The sequence below is a fragment of the Mercenaria mercenaria genome, chromosome 6, assembly GCF_021730395.1.
Source record: "Mercenaria mercenaria strain notata chromosome 6, MADL_Memer_1, whole genome shotgun sequence".
Taxonomy (NCBI): Eukaryota; Metazoa; Mollusca; class Bivalvia; order Venerida; family Veneridae; genus Mercenaria; species Mercenaria mercenaria.
In genome coordinates this window covers 35,154,277-35,170,276 of record NC_069366.1, presented here as the reverse complement: position 1 = coordinate 35,170,276, position 16,000 = coordinate 35,154,277, and the positions used below count along the sequence as shown (strand labels likewise).

Here is a 16,000-nt window from a genome sequence, read left to right as displayed (position 1 = left end):
ACCATAAGACAATGCTACAAACCAAATATCAAAGGTCTAAAGTGTTTTGGTTTCAGACAAGAAGATTTTTAAACTTTTTTTTCCTATATAAGTCTATGTAAAACTTGGGACCCACGGGCGGGGCCATATTTGACCCTAGGGGGATAATTTGAACAATTTTCGTAGAGGACCACTAGATGATGCTACATACCAAATATCAAAGCCCTAGGCTGTGTGGTTTTGTACAAGAAGATTTTTAAAGTTTTCCCTATATAAGTCTATATAAACCATGTGACCCCCGGGGCGGGGCCATATTTGACCCTAGGGGGAAAATTTGAACAATCTTGGTAGAGGACCACTAGATGATGCCACACACCAGATATCAAAGCCCTAGGCCCTGTGGTTTTGGACAAGAAGATTTTTAAAGTTTTTCCTTTCGGTTGCCATGGCAACCAGAGTTCTGCTTCGAACAATTTTGAAAGGGGGCCACCCAAGGATCATTCCTGTGAAGCTTGGTGTAATTCTGCCCAGTGGTTTTCAAGAAGAAGATTTTTTTAGAAAATGTTGATGGACACACGAAGCACATTGAGCGGTCACAAAAGCTCACCATGAGCCTTTGGCTCAGATGAGCTAAAAAGGCATTTCAAAACTAAGAAATTTAATCAACAAATTTATTACTAATATTATAGTTATATTAACATTAACTCTTTGCTTTCAATCTCTCTCCTATTCTTTGCCTTTTATAGTTCTCGATCTCTTCCTTCTTTTGTTTATTGTAGCTCTTCACTGTGTCTATTTCTTGTAAATATTTCATTACTCTTTCCTGAAAAGCAAAAACAATTTAAACAATATATGAAGAGATTTCTAATCTGTACTTTTTCTTGTGCATGTAGTGTTTCTCATTACAGTACTTTACATTTCAGAAAGCTTTTAAAATTCCAAAATTGAAAAGATTGAAATTTTAACTTGATTCAACAAAAGCTGCAAAAACTATTTTTGCAAGTAACATGTGGGAAAGTTCTGTGGTTGACTTGATGTAAAGATTTACGACAGCCACATCTTACAATCCCTGATAACCTATTCTTAATGTTTAACCAGAATTCATACAGATTACCATTCCGACCAGATTTCATGTAAATCAGCTTTAAAATATGACCTCCAGCATGTCTTTCTATGCTAAGTCCAAGTGACCTAGTTTTTTGATAGTGCTCAATTAAAATTTGACCTAATTTCATGACACATTCTGACTAGGTGCATATACATGAGGTAGAAAATGACCTCTGTAGTGTTAACAATGTTTTCTTATCATTTGACCAAGTAACCTAGTTTTCTACTCAAGACGTCCTAGTCTCCATTCTGACCAAGAATTCCTTAAAACAACCACCCTGACCAGGTTTCATGAAGTTACGGCCAAAATTGTGACCTATACCTATGAAGTGTTATCAGTAAAATTGTTGATGAGGCATGATGACTGAGCACATTATGCTTGGGGGAGCTAAAAAGTGCAACTGATCTAGTTTAATAAAAAAAAAATTTAATTCTCTGTCATGATTGATGTTTCTACTCATTTAGCCTTTAGCATGCTGGCCGCAAATGATTTTGCCTTTGTGACCAGTGCAGACCAAGATCAACCTGCACATCTATGCAGGCTGATCTATGCATGTCCATGCAGGCTGATCTTGATCTGCACTGTTCGCTATTCAGTTGGTCAATTTTCAGTGAACACGCATTCGAATAACAAATGGTACTGCCCAATCTGAATGACGGACCAATCCATTTTCGAAATTTAGCAGGGTAAATTTCAAGTATTCTTTTGACATACACCTTTTGAAGCATTCTGATTCTTTCTCAAACAAATAGTCAGTAACACTTACAGCCAAGTCTCTCCTTTCAACTTTCTGTTTCATCTGCTCTGGTGTTAGAGGTGTAGGTCTCCCATCTATATGCAAAATAAAAAATACATATGATTTAAACTATCCCAACATTTTCAGTATGATTGTAACAAATGTAAAATATTCATTTAATATATTTTGCATATTTAAATATGCAAGCATCATTTCACATGTATTTGCTGTTAGATATCTGTGTCAATTTTGGTGGTTGACTTTGGCAATATGCTCCAATATTGTCAAATGGCCTGATCCACAGATGTCACTAGAAAGTGAAGAATGTCCTTGAAGTGGTCTTTGTAACCTTAGCCCTAGTGTCCTTACCTTTGGAGGTACAAACCTGATCATTGTCTGATTTGTTTAACAATTAAAACACAACTTCATAAACTGAACTAGAGCTATCACTAAAGGTAATGAATGTATCCACCCCCCCCCCCACCCACCACCACCGCACACACTGAGAAAGTCCTTTGCAATTTGACGCACACAAGATTGCATTATATGGACTGCATGTATATAGACTCTATGTATATAGTATAATAACAAAAAACAAAGTCCCGTAACTCTGCATTTTTTTTGGGAAATAACCTAACATGCACCATGCACAACTACTGTGGTTACTGATCACTTGTGTGAAGTTTCATTAAATTGAGTCAAGGGGAAGATGGTGAGATACTGCGCACAAGATTGCATCTACGGTCAGAGAGACATATTGACAGACCACAAGACAGACAACCTGAAAACAGTATACCCCCTTACAACTCTTGTTATTCGGGGGTACAAGAACAATCCTGTTTACACAAATTCAGACAGACAGACAAGGGCAAATCCAAGTGCTTCCCCCACCCCCCACCCCACACACAATCTTTGTGGAGCACAAAAAAGAATTAAACCCATTGGACATGTTCCCCCAACTCCCCCACCCCTATATTCTTAAGATAAATGAAACAAAAACTTTTAAGCACTTTTTTTGGTATTTTACACTAAGTAAAGGACCATAACTTGGTCTAGCTGAGTGAAATCCCAAAGAGGACACCAGATACATAAATTCACATGCAATAATATAACAATCATCTAATGTTTTATGACTCCCAATCAAGAACATTTTGAGGAACATGGGACACAAGGAAACAAACTTCTAATTTTTTACTTAATCAAGGGCCATAACTCTGGTCTTGCAAACTGAAAAAATTAAAAAAGACTCAGATGCACAAATTTACATGCTGATAATATTACTACATGGTTTTCTATGACTCAATGTGAAATATTTTTTATGCAACACAAACTTTCAAGTACTTTATGTGTATTTCTCACTAAGTCAAGGATCATCAATCTGGTCTGGTTTAGTGCCAAACAGAATATCAGGTGCACAACTTCATGCTATATATGTGCCGATAACAATCCTCTAATGTTTTATTTCTCTATGCGGAACACTTTTGGAAATGCATGCAACACAAACTTGTATCCCCTTTATGTATATTTTTGACAATCAAAGGCCATAACTCTGGTCTGACTGACAGATATCTGGAACAAAGTCCTAGCTGCACAACTTCACATGCTGAATGATATTTCTATGATGTTTCATGACCTTTGGTCGAATTATTTTTGAAGGTATGTGTGACACAAATTTGTAGGCATATTTTACTACATCAAGGGCCATAAATCTGGTCTGACTGAGTGATATCACTAACAAAAACTCAGTTGCAAAACTTCACATGCTGAATATTTCTGTAATATTTCATAATCCTTGGTCAAATATTTTTTGAGATAAACATAAACTTAGGCCCTTTTTTTGCATATTTTTGATTACTTTTAGTAAAGGGTCTTAACTCTGGTCTATCTGCGTGAGATCCAAATTAAATCACCAGGTGCACAACTTCCCAAGCCGCATATAAATCCTGTGAGGTTTGAAGACTCTGGGTCAAATTCTTTTTTGAGATATGCACAAGACAATTTCAGACAGATGGACAATAGCAACTCTGTGCCCAACACCCCCCTCCTCTCTAAAACAAATGGGGGTGGAGACAAAATTGATGGAATGATTTGCAGAGCATCACATTTTATTCAACTAATTTACAGAATTAAATCTGAAAAGACACTGTCAGATCCTCTACATAAATTGCTCCTGAGAGCTTCTACATAGTACAGGGTGTCAAAGAAGAAGGTAACACAGAGGCAGGCTCGGGGAGTGATTTATTATATGTTAAAGCTGTATTTATAAATCAGCTTCAATACATAAACTAGAAAATGCTTTTGTAAAAAAGCGCATGTCTCCCCCAATGCAAAGTCCTATAGGCAAGAAGTCAATAGGGGTCAGGAGCAAAAATCAAAGAGACACTGATGGTTGGCTGCAATAGGGATCATCTACTTGGCATGTCCAGTCATCCCGCTAAATTTCAACACTCTTGGCCTAGTGGTTCTCCAGTCACTGTTCAGGCTCCTGTGACCTTGACCTTTGATCAAGTGACCTCAAAATAAATAGGGGTCATCTACTCTGCATGTCCAATCATCCTATTAAGTTTCAACATTGTAGGTCAAACGGTTCTCAAGTTATTTCCAAAAAATGATTTTACATGAACAGGCCACTGTGACCTTGACCTTTAACGACTGACCCCAAAATCAATAGGGGTCATCTACTCTGCATGTTCAATCATCCTATGAAGTTTCAACATTCTGGGTCAAGTGGTTCTCAAGTTATTGATCAGAACTGGTTATCATGTTCAGGCCCCTGTGACCTTGACCTTTAACGAAGTGGCCCCAAAAACAATAGGGGGTCATTTACTCTGCATGAACAATCATCCTATGAGTTTCAACATTCTGGGTCGAGAGGTTCTCAAGTTATTGATTGGAAATGGTTTTCCATGTTCAGGCCCTGTGGCCTTGACCTTTAACAGAGTGACCCTAAAATCGTACGGGTCATCTACTCTGCATGACCAATCATCCTATGAAGTTTCATCATTCTGGGTCAAGTGGTTCTCAAGTTACTGACCGGAAATGGTTTTCAATGTTCGGGCCCCCTGTGACCTTGACCTTCACAGAGTGATTCCCATAATCGTTAGGGGTCATCTACTCTGCATGACCAATCATCCTATTAAGTTTCAACATTCTGGGTCAAGTGATTCTCAAGTTATTGACCGGAAATGGTTTTCAATGTTCAGGCCCCTGTGGCCTTGACCTTTAATGGAGTGACCCCAAAATCGATAGGGGTCATCTACTTTGCATGTACAATCATCCTATGAAGTTTCAACATTCTGGGTCAAGTGGTTCTCTAGTTATTGATCAGAAATGGTTTTCCATTTTCAGGCCCCTGTGACCTTGACCTTTGACGGAGTGATCCCAAAATCAATAGGGGTCATCTACTCTTCATGACCAATCATCCTATGAAGTTTACACATTCTGGGTCAAGTGGTTCTCTAGTTATTGATCGGAAATGGTTTTCAATGTTCAGGCCACTGTGACCTTGACCTTTGACGGAGTGACCCCAAAATCAATAGGGGTCATCTACTCTTCATGACCAATCATCCTATGAAGTTTCATCATTCTGGGTCAAGTGGTTCTCAAGTTACTGACCGGAAATGGTTTTCAATGTTCAGGCCCCTGTGACCTTGACCTTTGACGGAGTGACCCCAAAAACAAAAGGGGTCGTCTACTCCAGCAGCCCTACAACCCTATGAAGTTTGAAGGTTCTAGGTCAAATGGTTCTCCAGTTATTGCTCAGAAATGAAGTGTGACGTACGGACGGACGGAAGGACAGACGGACGGACAGGGCAAAAACAATATGTCTCCTGGGGAGACATAATAAGTATTCAGTTATTACACTTATTAACCATGGAACAGTTACTCTTGAACAGTCATTACTACCAGTACTTGAAATCATACTTAAGAAAGAAAACAAGGAGCTGCGTTCAATAAACGCTTGATGCCCCCAGTGGCATCCTTGTCGATAGATTTTGCACTTAAGTCCAAAACGAGGTCAAGGTCAAACTGAGGTAAGGTGATGTTTGAAGATGAGGAATGGTCAAAGTTTACATCTGTATTAGTATCAATTCATTCTTGTAAGCAGTATTGATGCTAGATGAAACGGTCCCATTTGGTTAACCAAGAGATGGCCCATATAAAGCAACCTAAGTCCAAAATGAGGTCAAGGTCAAACTAAGGTCAGGTGATGTCTGAAGATGAGGAATGGTCACAGGTTACATCTGCATTAGTATCAAGCCATTCTAGTAAGGGGTATTGATGCTAGACGAAACGGTCCCATTTGGTTAACCTCATACGGACGGACAAATGAACGAACGGACAGGCCAATCACTATATGCCTCCCGATGCTGGGGGCATAAAAATAATTATGATAGTTGGAAATTACACTTATAATACAGATTACCTAAAAATGTGTAGTCTGGCTTATCAAACAATGGCCCATATCTCTCTCCATTTACACAAGCTCCTCTCCTGTAAAATATGCAACAGTTTAAACATTAATAAAATGCTATTCTTAAGGCCATGTTTTTATTCCCTTTTACCCCAATACTGCTATGTTTCCCCCTCCCAACTTTGTGGAAAATCTACTTACAGTGTAACTACCAGTATAACTAAAAGAGCTGTCCTTAAAACAGCTCGACTATTCGAATCTTTGTCACAGAAGCAGGAATATTACCCTAAATGTTAAAATATCTATAGAGTTTCAATCCAGTATCTGCATTAGTTTTGGAGATAACTTGCATGCAAAACAAGAAGTTTTAAGTTCAAAAGGGGACATAATTTGGCCAAAATGTATGTCAGAGTAACCGAACTTGATGCATTCACCTAGTTTCATAACCCCGAAGACACATGTGCAGTTTCAAATCCATATCTGCATTAGTTTTGGAGATAGTAACTTACATGTAAAACTTAAACAGGATTTTCTAAGTCCAAAAGGGGGCATAATTTAGCCAAAATACATGTCAGGGTTATGGGACTTGACCCAGTGAGGTTGGGTATTGACCTAGAAAAAGAAAAAATAAGTTTCAAAGCTATATGCCTTTAAATGATTAGTTTGATTACCATACGTATTTGCACGCAAAACTTGAACCAGGATTTTCAAAGTACAAAAGGGGGCATAATTTGGCCAAAATACATGTCAGAGTTATGGGACTTGGCCCAGTGAGGTTTGTAATTGACCTAGAAACATTAAAAAATTAAGTTTCAAATCTATATGCCTTTAAATGATAGCCATATGTACTTGCATGCAAAACTTTAACCAAAATGTGACACAGACACCAGGGTGAGTAGAATAGCTAGACTATTCTTTGAATAGTCGAGCTAACGAGAGCTGTCCGTAAGGTAGCATGCTCGACAGCCTTGACTTTTCTCAGTGCTTGACTCTGAATTAGACCTTCGCCAGCAAAAAACTGATAAAACTTTAACCAAAAAATTCTCCTGGTGTAGACTTTGATTGTAAATAACTTATTAACTATTTTAAGTAGTTTCAAGTCAAAGCTTTGATAGTAACAGAGATATTTCACTTTATCAAAAACTTTAACCAAAAAATTCTAAGTTAAAAAGGGGCATAACTCTGTCAAAATTCAAATCAGAATAACGGGGATTGTTTCTCCTAGTGTAGACTTTGATAGTAAATAACTATTTTAAGTTTCAAGTCAATTGCTTTGATAGCAGAAGATATATTTGACTTTATCAAAAACTTAACCAGTGACGCTGACGAAGGGGCAAATGCAATAGCTGGACGCTGATGCAAGGGCGAATGCAATAGCTCTTTTCTTTGAAAAGTCGAGCTAAAAAAGGGCAAACATGTAGGTAAGATAGGTTAACACAAGCTAAACTGCAGTTCAATCCATCTAGCTTATAAACAAGAGCTAACAACAGCACGCTCTTTTGTTTCAAGCTATTCCAGCAATACTAGCTCCATGCAACAGATTTAGCAAAATTTTCTAGTTGAAAAGGGGGCATAACTTTCTCAAAGTAAAGACCAAGTTATAAAACTTGCTTTGTGAGGTCATCCCATAATGCCAAAGAGTTGTGGAAACTCTGAAAACATTTGGTCATGGGATTCTGGTGAGTTTACTTGACAGTCTCAGTACCTGTATTAAGTAGGGTATCATGCATGCTACACTCCCAACACTACTAGCAGTAAACTGAAGAGAAAAAAATCTTACATTAGCCTATGTGTATCTCCATAAACAGTAAATGGTGGAACACCAGGATTATATTTTGTTTGTTTTCTCTTCTTCCTCTGTAGCGGAAGAGTTGTGCTTATATTTCTTTGTGTCACTATGCTAAGAGGTGCTGACTTCTGTGCGTGCAGCAGAATTGCCGAGTTGACTGTCCTCAAAGACATGCCTTTGAAACATTCTGCAAAGTGAAATAGAACTTTAAGAATAATTTAACTACTTTAGCAGTGATAAATATAAAATATCCCCTGAAGTTGACTGCCTACGTTCTTATACATGTACATGTATTTTCATTCGCCCTATTCTTTTCTTTCAAGATGTTACTGTTCAACATTGGTTAGGTAACCCAATCATGCAATGAGGTTATGCCATAACTTTAACTTAATGAAAGGGATGATCAGAAAAAAAAATAGTGTCAGTTAAGTTATGGTAGGCAGAACTAAACCAAGGTGTGTTGCAGACGCATGGGCGAGTAGAATAGCTTGGACTATTCCTCAAATAGTCATGCTAACCTTACCCGACACTTTAAGTGGTCAAATGTTGTTATTGTTTGCCCGCTTTGGATTGGTTGAAAAAACCTTTAGTGGTGAATTTCGAACTACAATGTAGTACTTACTTCATTAAATTGCTAATTTCAGAGTTAAATATATAGCCGGCATTAAGTCTGACCAGTACATTATGATTTTTTTTGATTTTTGAATGTCTTCATTTTCCTAACAGTAAAATGCAGATACCAGTAAGGTTTAGTGAGATGACAACTATTACACTGTAGGGAAACCCGTAGGATTCAATGAGACATCAACTGATTGGTTAAAAATGTTTTGCCTTGAATCATGAAAATATCCTTAAAATCTTGAAATCAAAGAGCTATAAAAATAAATAGATCGGCAACTTGAAAGGCATATAGAGAAAATCTCGTCAACATCCCGTGACAACTGAATGAGATCTCGTTGTAAGCGTCTGGTTGATCACGATTGATCAAGTCGGCAAACACTTTGAAATAAGGTTACTTTCGGATCGTTTGTTTATAATGATAATGGTGCTTTTTTCATGTTATTAGTATTTTCTACACAGGGAAGGAATGAATTTATGATTGAAAGTCTGAGAAATCAACAGTTTTCATTTGAAAAAAGGACTCGATTTGGTTTATTATGCACCGGGTGTACCGCCAGTTTTATACTTCAGTAAGCGTCAGTATTGATTTGATCACGATTGATCAAGTCGGCAAATGCTTTGAAATAAGATAACGCGCTAACACGAGATGACCCGGGATTATCCCCAGTTGCCATTCTATGTATTTTATAGTTCTTTGTTGAAATGTAATATTTTCTGTGCATTTTGAAGTATTTAAAGCTGCCTGCCTATATATTTAACTCTGAAATTAGCAATTTAATGAAGCAAGTACTAGTTGGAAATTCACCACTAAATTCCATGCACAGTTGAGGGTGGCTGTCTTAGAATGGAAACAGAAAAAAAATGGATCCAGCATGCAGGGCCCTCTCTACATTTTGGGGGATTGGGGCCGGGGCCCTTGGAGGGGGGAATTTCGCGTCGTTTTCAAGGGAGGGGGGAATTCATTCTGGAGATATGACATCTGAACATAACCCCTTAAATTAAGGTCAATTGAGTATTACAGATATCAAACTAATGTGAATATATCTGAAGTATTGTACAGAACATAATCTATTGAAAACAGGCAACTTTTATTTTCTTTTATTAAATCAATTAGGTGACATCCAATCGAGGTTCACATGTCGTCATTAACGGAAGCACTAGCAGTATCCACGGACATTGTCTCAGCAGCAGCCGGAGCAGTGCTTCCCTTCGTCATATCTACCTGATTGTGCATGTCTGGCCCTGATGAAACAGCGGTGTCCGTGACAGTAGTTTGTTTTTTGAGAGCATGCTGCTTAAAAAGCAAATCTATTTTTGCGCATTTCGCCCCAGTTGCATCTGTGATCTTTTTACTGTATGATGTACATTATGCAACATTTTTTTTCAAAGGGAAGTAACTTTGCATACACGCACCCGGGGAACTGAAAAACGAGCGTATTATACGGATCAGTAAAACCAGGGGTTCCACTAGACCTGAAAACCAAAGAGTCCCGGGACCCTTGGGTCCAAATTTTGAAGGGTCCCTTTTCAAAATACAAGAGTCCTGCCCCAACACATCGATACAATTGACTATATTTTCTTATAAAGTAATACTACGTAATTAATAGCTACTACAACCAAGAACATGTTACAGCATAATAACAATTTCTGTTTCAGGTCATATAATCTCATATTGTAAATAAATTTTTATCAAAATTCATTTTAATTTGATGAGGTTTTTCTTCAATATTTTTGTTTGTTAGCAGAAAAGTGCTAAAACACTCTGTAAAAATGTATCCAAAAACGTACTATCCGGATACTGGTACACTTCTGGAATGTCGTCTGAAATGTTGTTTTTTGCCAGTTACTTGGTCCACTAAGGTAAACCAGAGATAGTTCCTCAAATAATGATGCTACTTTTCATTAAAAATTGCATTGAAAGTCAAGTTTTTAAGTGAATTTTGGAAAAATTGCATATGTCATCGGGTGTAATTAGAATCGTGAATGGACATTCTATACTTATTTTTACTTTCCAAATTCATTTAAATTTGTGGATTTTCTCGTTGAAGTTAAGGTACAATCATTAAACAATGATCTAATTTAAAGTTTGCATGAAGAAATCTTGCAGGACACTTTTCACATGCTCGGTAATCAGCTGGTCGCTTAATTACGATAATTTAATAATTGGCGCCTTTTTTGACAGTATGCAGGCTCAATACGGGTAACGCTTTATCAATGAATTAATGTTAACACTTCATTGATTCTCATTACCTATGTGCACTCGCCGTGACGTAACTTGCTGATAAAGAAAAATCAGCGTGGCATGTCCACAGGATAAAGGGCGGGAATTTAGCAGAAGATCAAAGGCAGGAAGGAGGGCATGACCGCGAGTGTTTACTTTGAATACACGTGTTTATCGTGGACATAGTTTTACTTTGGGAAATGACTGATAAGAGGAAGGATTATCAAAGGAAAATGTCTCCGGGTCCCGAGTGACGCACAGGCAATTATCATGGTCCTTTGAGCGTCTTTTGAAAATCTCCCGGACCCGGGCTCCTAAGACTATCGGGTATCGATTTTTTTCTTGATATTTTTTTCTTTCGAGGGGGAATTTTTCTATACTTGGGGGGAAAGAAACATACTATTTCGAGGGGGGAATGGGGCCGAATTTCGGCCCCAAAAATCGGCAAACGAGGGCCCTGGCATGCCCATATAAAAATGGTACTTTTTGGTATATGGAAGGCTATTTGATAAGGTAAATGACACCTCATGTGTCAACAAAAGTTTTGAGGGGGTCCTACAGAGTTAGCCTTACTCATTTGGCTTATCAGGATGACTTATTTTACGATCCGATATTTAATGGTTGTCATCCCTCTAATTAAGCTGTCGGAAATAACGTACATTTATGTATCACAACGTTTAACACTATTTATATTTAGAACGTTTTGGCGTAATTGATGTCACTTCCTTTTATTGTAAACATCTTGAGTTTGAATAATAGATTCAGATGACCCAGATGTGCGTTCTTATATAGTTTACCCGCAATACCCCACATAAGCCTTACCGATATCTGCATTTTACTGTTAGGACTTAGCACAAGGACAAGATTAAAAAGGCCGATTTTCGGTAACTCAAGGGCCATAACTAGGAAGTGCCTGGATCAATTTGGCTAGTTATCAAACTTGGCCGAGGTCTTATGTTTAAACACATCTTTTTCAAGTTTGGTGAAGATTGGATGAGAAATGTTGGACTTAAGAGCACAGGTGGCAGTATCATTGATTGGTCACCCCCTACCCACCCTAAGACCCCTGATACAACCCTGAAAAAAATTCTGACATTCTCAGGTGTTCCTTAATATCCCCACCCTACAAGACCCCTGATACAACCTTGAAAAAAAATTCTCAACTATCAAAACAGTACTTATAAGAAGGTATAAAGTCTGCTATATGTCCATTTGCCAAACAATGTGGAACATATGATATCAGCGTTTCGGCGACTCAGACGCATTCTGATGGCATATCGCTATACCTATCATTCACTTAAATAAAAAGGTCTGCAATTTCACAGTTTACCTAATTCAGATCCAACGAATGACTATATTCTAGCAAAATATTTCAATTTCACGGTATTTTGAGTTGTTGGAAGCCATCTTGAAACTGAAACGCTCATCCAATCAGATCGTGTGTTACAACGCAGGTACTGCCAAATCCAAGATGGCTTCCAACAACTCAAAATACCATGAAATTGAAATATTTTGCTAGAATATAGTCATTTGTTGGATCTGAATTAGGTAAACTATGGAATTGCAGACCTTTTTATTTAAGTGAATGATAGGTATAGCGATATGCTGTCAGAATGCGTCTGAGTCACCGAAATGACGATATCATAATTATGTTCCACATTGTTTGGCAAATGGATATATAGCAGACTTTATACCTTCTAATAAGTACTTTTTTGATAGTTGAGAATTTTTTTTTCAAGGTTGTATCAGGGGTCTTGTAGGGTGGGGATATTAAGGAACACCTGAGAATGTCAGAATTTTTTTCAGGGTTGTATCAGGGGTCTTAGGTTGGGGAGGGGGTGACCAATAAATGATACTGCCACCTGTGCTTAAGAGTGCAAGATTTGTGAAGACACACACACACACTCACAGACAGGAGTAAATCAATACGTCTCCCACACCACTGTAGTGGGATACATAATCCCTTTGTACATGTACCAGAAATTATTATGTTAACCAAAGAAGTATAAAATACACAGAGTAACATCAGATATTTGGGGGCCTATTTGAACGAAACTTTAACTTTCAAAGAGCATATAAAAATAAAGTGTAGAACGGCAATGTTAAATTTTTTCCGAATCAAAAACATTCGCAAATATTTGACTCAGGATGCAACTGAAACCTTAGTGCTATCGCTGGTTATTTCGCATTTAGACTACTGTAATGTTATTTTATACGGTATTTCTGATTGTGACATCGCAAAACTGCAACGCATTCAAAATATGTGTGCGAAGTTAGTTCTGAATCGTAGAAGAAGAGACAGTTCTAAGCAGGCACTCTACGATTTGCACTGGCTGCCGATCAAAGCCAGAATAAACTTTAAGATCTTGACGTACATGTTCAATTGCCATGTTGGAAATGCGCCTGCATATTTGATTGAACTCTTAACACCGAAAATCCCCCAGCGCTCCCTCAGATCCTCGGAGTCATCAGTTGACTGTTACATCGTCCCTTTCAACAAGCGAAAAACTTTTAGTGATAGAAGCTTTAGTACTATAGGGCCAAAGTTGTGGAACAATTTGCCGTTGAACATCAGACAAAGTTCTTCAATTGACTGCTTTAGGAAAAGGTTGAAAACGCATTTCTTCAGAGACTACTTTGCATTATTCTAAGTTTTGACTGAGTTTTAAACAATGATGCTGGTGACAGTGATAGAAATTTAATGTTTGTCTGTGATAATTGTATGTTAGTAATATTTTAAAATACAGTATTATCATTGACTTTAAATTAATAATTGCTATTTTGATTCGTTTTAATTAATCTTATTTAAAATATTTTATATTTAATATTTTATTTCAACTTGTATTGTAAAACGCCATTGAATATGTTTTAAATGTAGAAATAGGCGTTTAAGCAAATAAACCAGTTTCAGTTTCAGTTTCAGAATGGCAACTGGCTGTAATCTCGCGTGAGCTCGTGTCAGAGCGTGATTCGGCGTTATCTTACTAAAAACAGCATCGGCGAGCATGGAGTTACAATTTGTACCTTTAAAACTACATTTAAAATACATGTTAGCTTCTAACACAAAATTAGTTTAATGAGAAATGGTTTTAAGACAAGAAGTACACGTATTTTTTTGCCATCGTTAGAAGCGTGGTCATACGGTGATAATTATTTTACCGATGAATAATTACTTTCGCATACAAAATGGCGCGTGGAGAAAGCGCCACTTCCGGTAAACGAGATCTCGTTTTTTTTGTCACGGGAGGTTGGTGAGATTTGCTCTATATGCCTTTCAAGTTGCCAATCTATTTATTTTTATAGCTCTTTGTGTTAACGGATTTCATAATAAATAAAAGTTTGGACGTGACGGGACAGTCAAAAGTTATCACACTGTCCTGAAACGTCCTATTACTTGGACTACTACAGACTGAGAGTCATTTCTTACAATGTAAGCCTATGGAAAAATTAATAGCAATGTCTGACCAAGCGACAGAAGACAACCTTCGTCGCGAATTTACAAGACAATTACCATTTTCATAACATATTTTTCTTGTAAATCAATAAACCAGTAAATATATTATACCTATACATGTTTTACACAGATGCATCGTATATAATGCCTGTTTCATGGTTCGAAAGAAGAGAAAATATCAACTTTCTTTTGTAAGTCTTAGCTTTGCTTGGCTGTGCTTGATTAGTGATTGACTTATGTACAACTGAAATAATTAATCGAGTGATAAAACTGATTCCTTCTGCCTTAGAAACTTTTGCCACTGTGCGTATTCTAATCTCTAATCTCTGCTTTCGGTTTCTAAACAGCAACCAATACTGTATATAAAGTTTTGATCCTGTAAATTTGGAAAATTATATTGTTTGGGAAATGTACACATTTGATAATATGTAATATAGCCGTCCAAACAAGATGAAAAATAGATGTTGTCGGAAGATAACTGTTTGTGTTCGTATTGTTGTTTCATATATATGGCTTAAAAAAATCTTTGTTTCCGGTAACATGCTCGAAAAAATTAGGGTAGGTAGGTCGGATTTTTTTTTAGAAATCTAAATGAGACTTTTCGGAAATTATTTTTTTGTGTCAAAAAATGAATACAAATAAGGGGGTTATGCGTTTAGAGGCATCAATAAGTTGATTTCTAACATCACTGACAATGTGTAAAGCACAAAACGTGCAGTTTTGCAAATATTTGTTAAACAGTTGAAAAAAAAATTCCAAGGCCATAAAAACATTTAGGTTCGGGCAAAAAAATTAGGGTAGGTCGGGATACCGGAAACAAAGCATAAAACAAGCAGATTTGCAACTTTTTGTTAAAAAGTTGAAAAAAAATTCTCCAAGGCCATAAAAACATTTAAGTTCGGGCAAAAAAAAATTGTTGCCTCACATTTAGCCTACTACAACAAATCTACACCAGCTTAAAATATGGGAACGGAAATGGGACATGCAATTTAGGCCTAATCCATCCAAGTGCCAGGTCACCCAAATCACAAAACGTAGTACAGTCATTCCAACTCAATACATACTTCAAAACACCATCCTCGAATCAGTTCCATCTGCCAAATACCTTGGCATTATAATATCAAATGACTTAACCTTTAACAACCACATTGACAACATCACCAAACAAGCAAATCAGACACTTGGCTTCCTCAGACATAACATCAAAGTTCACTCGCAAGCACTCAAATCAACGGCATACAAGGCACTGGTCAGGCCCCAGCTGGAGTACAGTTCTACAGTTTGGTCCCCGTATACAGGTACTCGCATTGATCAGCTTGAGTCGGTGCAGCGCAGGACAGCTCGGTGGGCCATGTATGATTATTCCAGACTGTCCAGTGTCACCGATATGTTGTCCTCCCAAAACTGGAGACGTCTTGACCTTCGCCGCATAGACCAGCGCCTTGTTATATTTCATAACATTCTTCATAACCAGGTAGCCATTTCCCTCCCAGACGATGTTAAACCACTCGCCAGACCATCTAGCCACACTCACTCCCAAACATTCCAGCCAATTCCAACCTCAACTGATTACCACAAATATTCCTTCTACCCCCGCACCATTAAACACTGGAATGCTATTCCGCCAAATGCTATCAACTTGTCCGGTCCGCAGTTCAGTCAGGCTGTAAGTCAGACT

The 16,000-nt window shown here is 37.6% G+C and overlaps 1 protein-coding gene across 2 annotated transcripts; it reads right to left on the bottom strand.

The window, feature by feature from the left end:
* Positions 1-636: 636 nt before the first annotated feature.
* LOC123549205 (39S ribosomal protein L52, mitochondrial-like) lies at positions 637-14,587 on the bottom strand. 2 transcript variants are annotated; one of them, XM_045337108.2, is made up of 5 exons: positions 14,434-14,587; positions 8,018-8,213; positions 6,250-6,317; positions 1,854-1,918; positions 637-802 (listed from the first exon to the last, which is right to left on the bottom strand). In XM_045337108.2, the coding sequence occupies exons 1-5, from the start codon at positions 14,477-14,479 to the stop codon at positions 680-682; spliced, it is 498 nt and encodes a 165-aa protein (XP_045193043.1). In that variant the 5' UTR covers positions 14,480-14,587; the 3' UTR covers positions 637-679. The 2 variants fall into 2 exon arrangements, with proteins under 2 accessions (XP_045193043.1, XP_045193044.1); XM_045337109.2 differs by lacking the exon at positions 14,434-14,587 and adding an exon at positions 12,199-12,289.
* Between the last annotated feature and the right edge of the window lie 1,413 nt (positions 14,588-16,000).